This window comes from Bombina bombina, chromosome 5 (genome assembly GCF_027579735.1).
Source record: "Bombina bombina isolate aBomBom1 chromosome 5, aBomBom1.pri, whole genome shotgun sequence".
In the NCBI taxonomy this organism is placed as follows: domain Eukaryota; kingdom Metazoa; phylum Chordata; class Amphibia; order Anura; family Bombinatoridae; genus Bombina; species Bombina bombina.
This window is the reverse complement of record NC_069503.1, coordinates 1,007,197,970-1,007,210,565: the sequence shown is the minus strand read 5'-3', so window position 1 is coordinate 1,007,210,565 and position 12,596 is coordinate 1,007,197,970. Positions and strand designations below refer to the sequence as shown.

The window sequence follows — 12,596 nt, the reverse complement described above, 5'->3', positions numbered from 1 at the left end:
TTATCAGGTAAGTTCTTACATAAATTATGTTTTCTTTCATGTAATTAGCAAAAGTCCATGAGCTAGTGACGTATGGGATAATGACTACCCAAGATGTGGATCTTTCCACGCAAGAGTCACTAGAGAGGGAGGGATAAAATAAAGACAGCCAATTCCGCTGAAAAAAAATCCAAACCCAAAATAATTTAAATTTTATAATGAAAAAAACTGAAAATATAAGCAGAAGATTCAAACTGAAACAGCTGCCTGAAGTACTTTTCTACCAAAAACAGCTTCAGAAGAAGAAAACACATCAAAATGGTAGAATTTAGTAAAAGTATGCAAAGAAGACCAAGTTGCTGCTTTGCAAATCTGATCAACCGAAGCTTCATTCCTAAATGCCCAGGAAGTAGAAACTGACCTAGTAGAATGAGCTGTAATCCTTTGAGGCGGAGTTTTACCCGACTCGACATAAGCATGATGAATTAAAGATTTCAACCAAGATGCCAAAGAAATGGCAGAGGCCTTCTGACCTTTCCTAGAACCGGAAAAGATAACAAATAGACTAGAAGTCTTTCGGAAATTCTTAGTAGCTTCAACATATTTCAAAGCTCTAACTACATCCAAAGAATGCAATGATTTCTCCTTAGAATTCTTAGGATTAGGACATAATGAAGGAACCACAATTTCTCTACTAATGTTGTTGGAATTCACAACCTTAGGTAAAAATTCAAAAGAAGTTCGCAACACCGCCTTATCCTGGTGAAAAATCAGAAAAGGAGATTCACAAGAAAGAGCAGATAATTCAGAAACTCTTCTGGCAGAAGAGATGGCCAAAAGAAACAAAACTTTCCAAGAAAGTAATTTAATGTCCAATGAATGCATAGGTTCAAATGGAGGAGCTTGAAGAGCCCCCAGAACCAAATTCAAACTCCAAGGAGGAGAAATTGACTTAATAACAGGTTTTATACGAACTAAAGCTTGTACAAAACAATTCATATCAGGAAGAATAGCAATCTTTCTGTGAAAAAGAACAGAAAGAGCAGAGATTTGTCCTTTCAAGGAACTTGCGGACAAACCTTTATCTAAACCATCCTGAAGAAACTGTAAAATTCTCGGAATTCTAAAAGAATGCCAGGAAAAATGATGAGAAAGACACCAAGAAATATAAGTCTTCCAGACTCTATAATATGTCTCCCTAGATACAAATTTACGAGCCTGTAACATAGTATTAATCACAGAGTCAGAGAAACCTCTTTGACTAAGAATCAAGCATTCAATCTCCATACCTTTAAATTTAAGGATTTGAGATTCTGATGGAAAAAAGGACCTTGCGACAGAAGGTCTGGTCTTAACAGAAGAGTCCACGGTCGGCAAGAAGCCATCCGGACAAGATCCGCATACCAAAACCTGTGAGGCCATGCTGGAGCTACCAGCAGAACAAACAAGCATTCCTTCAGAATCTTGGAGATCACTCTTGGAAGAAGAACCAGAGGCGGAAAGATATAGGCAGGATGATACTTCCAAGGAAGTGACAATGCATCCACTGCTTCCGCTTGAGGATCCCTGGATCTGGACAGATACCTGGGAAGTTTCTTGTTTAGATGAGAGGCCATCAGATCTATTTCTGGAAGTCCCCACATTTGAACAATCTGAAGAAATACCTCTGGGTGAAGAGACCATTCGCCCGGATGCAACGTTTGGCGACTGAGATAATCCGCTTCCCAATTGTCTATACCTGGGATATGAACCGCAGAAACTAGACAGGAGCTGGATTCCGCCCAAACCAGAATTCGAGATACTTCTTTCATAGCTAGAGGACTGTGAGTCCCTCCTTGATGATTGATGTATGCCACAGTTGTGACATTGTCTTTCTGAAAACAAATGAACGATTCTCTCTTCAGAAGAGGCCAAGACTGAAGAGCTCTGAAAATTGCACGGAGTTCCAAAATATTGATTGGTAATCTCATCTCCTGAGATTCCCAAACCCCTTGTGCCGTCAGAGACCCCCACACAGCTCCCCAACCTGTAAGACTTGCATCTGTTGAAATTACAGTCCAGGTCGGAAGAACAAAAGAAGCCCCCTGAACTAAACGATGGTGATCTGTCCACCACGTCAGAGAGTGTCGTACAATCGGTTTTAAAGATATTATTTGAGATATCTTTGTGTAATCCCTGCACCATTGGTTCAGCATACAGAGCTGAAGAGGTCGCATGTGAAAACGAGCAAAGGGGATCGCGTCCGATGCAGCAGTCATAAGACCTAGAATTTCCATGCATAAGGCTACCGAAGGGAATGATTGTGACTGAAGGTTTCGACAAGCTGATATCAATTTTAGACGTCTCTTGTCTGTCAAAGATAGAGTCATGGACACTGAATCTATCTGGAAACCCAAAAAGGTTACCCTTGTCTGAGGAATCAATGAACTTTTTGGTAAATTGATCCTCCAACCATGATCTTGAAGAAACAACACAAGTCGATTCGTATGAGATTCTGCTAAATGTAAAGACTGAGCAAGTACCAAGATATCGTCCAAATAAGGAAATACCACAATACCCTGTTCTCTGATTACAGACAGAAGGGCACCGAGAACCTTTGTAAAAATTCTTGGAGCTGTTGCTAGGCCAAACGGCAGAGCCACAAACTGGTAATGCTTGTCTAGGAAAGAGAATCTCAGAAACTGATAGTGATCTGGATGAATCGGAATATGCAGATATGCATCCTGTAAATCTATTGTAGACATATAATGCCCTTGCAGTTACCATTTTGAATGTTGGTATCCTTACATAACGATTCAATATTTTTAGATCCAGAACTGGTCTGAAGGAATTCTCCTTCTTTGGTACAATGAAGAGATTTGAATAAAACCCCATCCTCTGTTCCAGAACTGGAACTGGCATAATTACTCCAGCTAACTCTAGATCTGAAAAACATTTCAGAAATGCTTGAGCCTTCGCTGGATTTACTGGGACACGGGAAAGAAAAAATCTCTTTGCAGGAGGTCTTATCTTGAAACCAATTCTGTACCCTTCTGAAATAATGTTCTGAATCCAAAGATTGTGAACGGAATTGTTCCAAATTTCTTTGAAAAAACGTAATCTGCACCCTACCAGCTGAGCTGGAATGAGGGCCGCACCTTCATGTGGACTTAGGAGCTGGCTTTGATTTTCTAAAAGGCTTGGATTTATTCCAGACTGGAGATGGTTTCCAAACTGAAACCGCTCCTGAGGATGAAGGATCAGGCTTTTGTTCCTTGTTGTGACGAAAGGAACAAAAACGATTATTAGACCTGAATTTACCTTTAGATTTTTTTATCCTGTGGTAAAAAAGTTCCTTCCCCTCCAGTAACAGTTGAGATAATAGAGTCCAACTGAGAACCAAATAATTTATTACCCTGGAAAGAAAGGGAAAGCAGAGTAGACTTAGAAGACATATCAGCATTCCAAGTTTTAAGCCATAAAGCTCTTCTAGCTAAAATAGCTAGAGACATATACCTGACATCAACTCTAATGATATCAAAGATGGCATCACAAATAAAATTATTAGCATGTTGAAGAAGAATAATAATGCTATGAGAATTATGATCTGTTATTTGTTGCGCTAAAGCTTCCAACCAAAAAGTTGAAGCTGCAGCAACATCAGCCAATGATATAGCAGGTCTAAGAAGATTACCTGAACACAAATAAGCTTTTCTCAGAAAGGATTAAATTTTCCTATCTAAAGGATCCTTAAAGGAAGTACCATCTGCCGTAGGAATAGTAGTACGCTTAGCAAGAGTAGAGACAGCCCCATCAACCTTAGGGATTTTGTCCCAAAACTCTAATCTGTCAGATGGCACAGGATATAATTGCTTAAAACGTTTAGAAGGAGTAAATGAATTACCCAAATTATTCCACTCTCTGGAAATTACTTCAGAAATAGCACCAGGAACAGGAAAAACTTCTGGAATAACTACAGGAGATTTAAAAACCTTATCTAAATGTTTAGATTTAGTATCAAGAGGACCAGAATCCTCAATTTCTAAAGCAATTAGGACTTCTTTAAGTAAAGAACGAATAAATTCCATTTTAAATAAATATGAAGATTTATCAGCATCAACCTCTGAGACAGAATCCTCTGAACCAGAAGAACCATTATCAGAATCAGAATGATGATGTTCATTTAAAAATTCATCTGAACAATGAGAAGTTTTAAAAGACTTTTTATGCATACTAGAAGGAGGAATAACAGACATAGCCTTCTTAATGGATTTAGAAACAAAATCTCTTATGTTATCAGGAACACTCTGAGTATTAGATGTTGACGGAACAGCAACAGGTAATGGAACTTTACTAAAGGAAATATTATCTGCATTAATAAGTTTGTCATGACATGCAATGCAAACAACAGCTGGAGGAACAGCTACCAAAAGTTTACAGCAGATACACTTAGCTTTGGTAGCTCCAGCACCCGGCAGCGATTTTCCAGAAGTATCTTCTGACTCAGTTGCAACGTGGGACATCTTGCAATATGTAAAAGAAAAAACAACATATAAAGCAAAATTGATCAAATTCCTTAAATGACAGTTTCAGGAATGGGAAAAAATGCCAGTGAACAAGCTTCTAGCAACCAGAAGCAATAAATAATGAGACTTAAATAATGTGGAGACAAAAGAGACGCCCATATTTTTTTAGCGCCCAATAAGACACCCACATTATTTGGCGCCTAAATGCTTTTGGCGACAAAAATGATGCCACATCCGGAACACCGACACTTTTGGCGCAAAAGAACGTCAAAAATGACGCAACTTCCGGCGACACGTATGACGTCGGAAACAGAAAAAAAAATTTGCGCCAAAAAAGTCTGCGCCAAGAATGACGCAATAAAATGAAGCATTTTCAGCCCCCGCGAGCCTAACAGCCCACAGGGAAAAAGTCAAATTTTAAGGTAAGAAAAAAATGATTGAATCAAATGCATTATCCCAAATATGAAACTGACTGTCTGAAATAAGGAATGTTGAACATCCTGAGTCAAGGCAAATAAATGTTTGAATACATATATTTAGAACTTTATAAAAAAGTGCCCAACCATAGCTTAGAGTGTCACAGAAAATAAGACTTACTTACCCCAGGACACTCATCTACATGTTGTAGAAAGCCAAACCAGTACTGAAACGAAGATCAGCAGAGGTAATGGTATATATATATATAAGAGTATATCGTCGATCTGAAAAGGGAGGTAAGAGATGAATCTCTACGACCGATAACAGAGAACCTATGAAATAGACCCCGTAGAAGGAGATCATTGAATTCAAATAGGCAATACTCTCTTCACATCCCTCTGTCATTCACTGCACGCTGAGAGGAAAACCGGGCTCCAACCTGCTGCGGAGCGCATATCAATGTAGAATCTAGCACAAACTTACTTCACCACCTCCATAGGAGGCAAAGTTTGTAAAACTGATTTGTGGGTGTGGTGAGGGGTGTATTTGAAGGCATTTTGAGGTTTGGGAAACTTTGCCCCTCCTGGTAGGAATGTATATCCCATACGTCACTAGCTCATGGACTCTTGCTAATTACATGAAAGAAAACAAATATATACCCATTTCAATTATTTATTTTTACCAGTGAAACCAATATAACATCTCAACATTCACAAATATACATTTCTGACATTCAAAAACAAAACAAAAACAAATCAGTGACCAATATAGCCACCTTTCTTTGCAAGGACACTCAAAAGCCTGCCATCCATGGATTCTGTCAGTGTTTTGATCTGTTCACCATCAACATTGCGTGCAGCAGCAACCACAGCCTCCCAGACACTGTTCAGAGAGGTGTACTGTTTTCCCTCCTTGTAAATCTCACATTTGATGATGGACCACAGGTTCTCAATGGGGTTCAGATCAGGTGAACAAGGAGGCCATGTCATTAGATTTTCTTCTTGATTTGTTGGATCTATCCTGGGGAAGAGTGTGGCCTTTTCCTCCAGTAATATCAGAAATGATCTCCTTCAATCCAGGTCCGAATAGGGTCTGCCCTTTGAAGGGGATGTTAAGAAGCTTAGACTTTGAAGTAACGTCAGCTGACCAGGATTTAAGCCATAGCGCCCTACGCGCCTGAATGGCAAAACCTGAATTCTTAGCCATTAGCTTTGTTAAATGAAAAACAGCGTCAGAAATAAATGAATTGGCTAACTTAAGAGCTTTAAGCCTGTCTAGGATATCATCCAACGGGGTCTCCACCTGTAGAGTCTCTTCAAGAGACTCGAACCAGAAAGCCGCTGCAGCAGTGACTGGGGCGATGCATGCAAGAGGCTGGAGAATAAAACCTTGTTGTATAAAGATCTTCTTAAGGAAACCCTCTAGTTTTTTATCCATTGGATCTAGGAAAGCACAACTGTCCTCGACGGGGATAGTTGAACGCTTAGCTAGGGTAGAGACTGCTCCCTCCACCTTAGGGACCGTCTGCCACGAGTCCTGTGTAGCGGCATCTATGGGAAACATCTTTTTAAAAGCAGGAGGGGGAGAGAACGGAACACCTGGTCTATCCCATTCCTTCGTAATAATTTCTGAAAACCTCTTAGGGATTGGAAAAACATCAGTGTAAGCAGGCACTGCAAAGTATTTGTCCATTTTACACAATTTCTCTGGGACTACAATGGTGTCATAGTCATCCAGAGTCGCTAAAACCTCCCTGAGCAACACGCGGAGGTGTTCAAGTTTAAATTTAAATGCTGTCATTTCAGAGTCAGACTGAAGTAACGCCTTCCCTGAATCAGAAATGTCACCCAGAGATAGAAGCTCTCCTGCTTCGGCTTCTGTACATTGTGAGGGTATATCAGACATAGCTACTAAAGCGTCAGAAAGCTCTGCATTTGTTCTAGCCCCAGAGCTGTCTCGCTTTCCTTGTAACCCTGGCAGTTTGGACAATACCTCTGTGAGAGTATGATTCATAACTGCCGCCATGTCCTGTAAAGTAAACGCATTGGACGCGCCAGATGTACTTGGCGTCGCTTGAGCGGGAGTTATAGGTTCTGACACATGGGGAGAGTTAGATGGCATAATCTCCCTTTTGTCAGTCTGAGAAACCTCTGGTGATAAATCTTTAAAAGCCATAATATGGTCTTTATAACTTATAGAAAGGTCAGTGCATTTGGTACACATTCTAATAGGGGGTTCCACAATGGCTTCTAAACATAATGATCAAGGAGTTTCTTCCATGTCAGACATGTTTAACAGACTAGTAATGAGACCAGCAAGCTTGGAAAACACTTTAATAAACGTGAAAAAGCAATTAAACAAAAACGGTACTGTACCTATAAGAGAAAAAAACTACCACATAAACTGCAAATCAGTGTTAAAAAGTAGTAAACTCTACGAAATTTTTACAGTGTGTACAAGACCCACCCACTTGCAAATGGATGATTAACCCCTTAGGCCCCAAAACGGATTAGAAAAACGGTAAAACCGTTAAAAAAAACAGTCAAACACACTGCCACAGCTCTACTGTGGCTCCTACCTGCCCTTAAACACGATTTTTGCAGGAAAGAACCCCTCTATAGTGGTCCTAGAGGCCAGAGGACTCCTTCAGGGAAGCTGGATGTCTCAGTCTGTATAACAACTGCGCATAAAGTGCGCGAAAATAGGCCCCTCCCACCATGCACTCAAAGTCAGAGGGCCTTAAAAAACTACTCCTAGGAGTAAAACAACAGCCATGTGGAAAACTAGGCCCCAAATAAAGATTTATCACCCGCAGAGAAAAAAACGTTTTTACTGTTAAGTTATGCAAACGTTTTAACACTAAGTACTATGAGAGTTAACATAAAAATTACCCTTATCCTGTAAGCATGATCCCAGTTGCTGTTAAATCACTGTATCAGGCTTACCTCAAATATATCAGGCACTGTCAGCATTTTCTAGACCTTATCATCTCTCTAGAAAAAAATATACTGAACATACCTCAAATCAGGTGATTTGCCAACCGTCCCCCCAACTGAAGTTTTCTTTCCATACTCTTCAGTTATGTGTGAGAACAGGAATGGACCTTAGTTACAAACCGCTAAGATCATCAACCTCCAGGCAGATTCTTCTTCCAATTTCTGCCTGAGAGTAAAACAGTACAACGCCGGTACCGTTTAAAAATAACAAACTTTTGATTGAAGGTAAAACTACACTAAGTCACCACATATCTCTTGATACTTCCTTTCTTGTCGAGAGCTTGAAAGAGAATGACTGGGGGGTGCAGTTAGGGGAGGAGCTATATAGACAGCTCTGCTGTGGGTGTCCTATTGCAACTTCCTGTTGGGAAGGAGAATATCCCACAAGTAATGGATGAACCCATGGACTGGATACACCTTTACAAGAGAAATAATGATAGCAGGAGGTGCTGTGTATTAAACAGAAATTTGATTCACTAACAATAGGTGGAAAGGTAAAAAAGAATACACTTGTAGCACTCTCTAAATTCTTAGAAATAAATATAAGCCGTAAGTATAAGGTGTTGGTGTAACTGTGAACACAGGTACAAATTAAAACATAACTTTTTTAGATATTTTAAAAACCAGGTAATGTTAAAAACAATGATCTGGCATCTAAACACCTAAATATGATTGAATGGATAGCCAAGAATAGTATGAGGCATGTAAATGGTATTGGAACAGATAATACACTAAATATGTTGTGACTATGACGTACAGGTCTTTTCCAATGTTTGCAAATTTTCTTGTTCACCTAATAGTTGGCCTGAGTTCCCTGCACCACTGCTGGACAATAGTATGTACAGGTAGCTAAGCAGTTCAGTGAACTTTAGTTCATAAATATTATTCCAGTATCAGGCCCGCACGTATTGCTGGGTTGTGGTGTAACTAAGTATCTAAAGATATTAGATATTATACTAATTTAGTAACTGAGTTATAACATTAAAGACAATGTAGCTGTATATAATAGAAAAGATACAGTTAGAGGTTAATAGTATATGCAGATGATCAGGCTAGTTGGCCTTATAGCGGTAAAGTTGCAATTAAACTGTTACCATATAATTTATGTTTTTGACAATGAATAGACTATATGTATATAGTGTTATATGGGTCACTAATATTAAACATCAAAACACAAATTGAGTCTACAGATGGTAACCATATATCAATAATTACCTAGTAACTCTTGTTATAATGAGTATATATTGTTAGAATTATATGCCTGCACATTTGCTGGGCTATTATCTTGGAAAAAAAATTCTCCAAGTGTAAGGTTTAGTACAGATCAATATCTGTGCTAAACCTTACACTTGGAGAAATTTTTACCAAGATATACATATATCTACATACACACATATATATATACATACACACACACACACACACACACACACACACACACACACATATATATATATATATATATATATATATATATATACACACACACATATATATTACACACACACACAAATATATATTCATATATATATATATATATATATATATATATATATATATACACAGTATATAAATAATTCTTAATATGTTTATTTTCCCTAAATATGAAACTGACAGTCTGCACAAGGAAATACATGAACCTGACTCATGGTAAATATAAGTACAATACATATATTTAGAACTTTATATAAATGCATAAAGTGCTAAACCATATCTGGGGTGTCTTAAGTAATAAAAAACATACTTACCGAAAGACACCCATCCACATATAGCAGATAGCCAAACCAGTACTGAAACAGTTACCAGTAGAGGTAATGATATATGAGAGTATATTGTCGATCTGAAAAGGGAGGTAGGAGATGAATCTCTACGACCGATAACAGAGAACCTATGAAATAGATCTCCCGTGAGGAAAACCATTGCATTCAATAGGTGATACTCCCTTCACATCCCTCTGACATTCGCTGTACTCTGAGAGGAATCGGGCTTCAAAATGCTGAGAAGTGCATGTCAACGTAGAAATCTTTAGCACAAACTTTACTTCACCACCTCCAAAGGAGGCAAAGTTTGTAAAAACTGAATTGTGGGTGTGGTGAGTGGTCTATTTATAGGCATTTTGAGGTTTGGGAAACTTTGCCCCTCCTGGTAGGATTGTATATCCCATACGTCACTAGCTCAGGACTCTTGCCAATTACATGAAAGAAATATATATATATATACATACATATATACACATACACACGCAGATGCATATATACATTATATACATACTATATATACATACATACACACACACACACACACATATATATATATATATATATATATATATATATATATATATATATATATATATACATATACACACACACATATACATATACACACACACACCTATATATTTACATATACACACACACACACACACATATATACACACATACACACACACACACACACACACAAACATCTACATATGTGCCGAAAGAAAGTTGCTGCATTACTACACTGAACTTCTTTTGCTTGCACATGAACTGCTGTATCAGCGCTTTATCAGCACTTTACAACTGATGTATATGGAAGGCTGCAATACTAGTTATAGCCAGTGAAATTGAAGGTTTTCTATATGAATTATGTCTGATCTAAGAAATCCTGAGTCCTTTTGGTTACATTACCTAGTATCCAATGGCCATTGGTGTATTTATATGTTTTTAGTAGACATTGTTATTTATTACTTGCTAGTTTCTCATGATATATATGTCTCAATTTTTCTATTTACCTATTAAATTTTACTTGCATAATTTATATGTATTGATATATATCTCTGGGAACGGAGCCTTGGGATTGGCTATTATCACACACAGCACCTCTAGTCTTATATTACTTGATTTTTTCTAATTGGAAGCGCTAGCTAGGACATACTCTTATCTTGTCTTTCCTTGTTCTATCCCTCTTATTTTCCCCTTTTTAATTTTATATATATATGTATTTTTTTTTTTTTTTAAATGGATGTTTCTGTACCGGGAAAAAACATTGTTACTCTTCAACAGAGGCTTGTTATTGGTGACCAATAAAATAGCGGCAAATAATAAAACATAACTTTTTTTCCACAGAAAATGTTTAAATAGTTCTCTTTTATGTCAGTTTGTTTTTAATAATCATATTCAGTTAATTTCTAGTTTCTTTTCAATTTTTCCATCAAAAAACTACAAAAATGTACAAAAGAGAAGTGCTGTTAAAACACAGCTGTTTTTAGCTTTATGGTCAAAATGGTTTATTCATTAGGAGAGTTAAATCTCTAAGAAATAAGCAATAGATATGTATGCATGAATGTCCTTTTGTCTTGGGCTGTCCCTCCCTATTCACAGTCCGAGGCCCATATAGGGTGTTCACATGCTCCCCAGTGCTGTTCTACGACTTTGAATTGGCAAGTAGTATGCAGGACACCATTAACAAGCTATATCATATCTGGAATAAAATAATGTAGAATAAATAAATAACTAAAAGCTAATGATGATACTGTTGTGAAAAAGGAAACTGGACATTACACAATATAAAGCCACATGGATTTTTTTTTCTGAGAAATAGGTAGTTAAGCAAACACGTATTAGATTTCAACAATTTGAACCACCCCCAGAAATGACATTATAACTTCCTATGCATCAATACCATGTGTGCATCTGAGCCAATTTCAACCTCATTTATAAATATGTTGATTGTGCACTGTTGTGACATTTTAGAAACTAAAGTCCTTGTCTACCTCTAATCCTCGGTAGGCCTGTGCCCGCCGGTATAGGGCTTTGATGTTAGACGCTTCCCTCTGCAGTGCACATTCACAGTCCTGTCTGGCTTCTTCATACTGGCTGAGTTTCAAGTAACACAGGGCTCTGCAAAAGAAAGTGTATTGTCAGCTTAAAAGGGATCAAGCCATAAACGTTTACATCAAATTTCACAGTTTTTTTTGCCACTGTCTTATCTACAATATGGTTAAAGAGATATGCAACAGTCTGTTTAATTGTTTTCATATTAAAAAACCACTAAACAGTGGTTTGTACTTAATAGAAATATTTGCAATATCATGTATAATTCATCATTTTAAAATGATTTTTACCTTTAATTTCTTTTTTAATTTTAACTTAAAGGGACACTGAACCCAAATTTTTTCTTTCATGATTCAGATAGAGCATGCAATTTTAAGCAACTTTCTAATTTACTCCTATTATCAATGTTTCTTCGTTCTCTTGCTATCTTTATTTGAAAAAGAAGGTATCTAAGCCTTTTTCTTGGTTTAGAACTCTGGACAGCAGTTTTTGATTTGTGGATGAATTTATCCACCAATCAGCAAGGACAACCTAGATTGTTCACCAAAAATGGTCCGGGATTTAAACTTACATTCTAGCATTTCAAATAAAGATACAAAGAGAATAAAGAAAATTTGGTAATAGGAGTAAATTAGAAAGTTGCTTAAAATTTCATGCTCTATCTGAATGACGCAAGAAAAAAATTTGAATTCAGTGTCCCTTTAATAAGTGCAGTGTTCATTGCTTCCTGTCACCGCCCTAACATCGAGCTTGAGGTCTCTATAGGAAGGCAAATCTCCTAGAGTAACAGAAGCTGGTATAATATTTAGTAAAAGCTAGAGAGACAGGAAGTCAGGTTCTGTCAGATTCTACCCATGCTCAGAAGAGGCAGAATGCAA

At 37.6% G+C, this 12,596-nt stretch overlaps 1 protein-coding gene across 1 annotated transcript in view; it reads right to left on the bottom strand.

The window, feature by feature from the left end:
* The window catches only part of SPAG1 (sperm associated antigen 1), a 501,191-nt gene that overhangs the window by 32,718 nt on the left and 455,877 nt on the right, over positions 1-12,596 (bottom strand). The window contains exon 16 of the mRNA XM_053715918.1: positions 11,658-11,784. Within this exon, the coding sequence (XP_053571893.1) occupies positions 11,658-11,784 (127 nt within the window). The remainder of the gene's footprint in view (positions 1-11,657; positions 11,785-12,596) is intronic.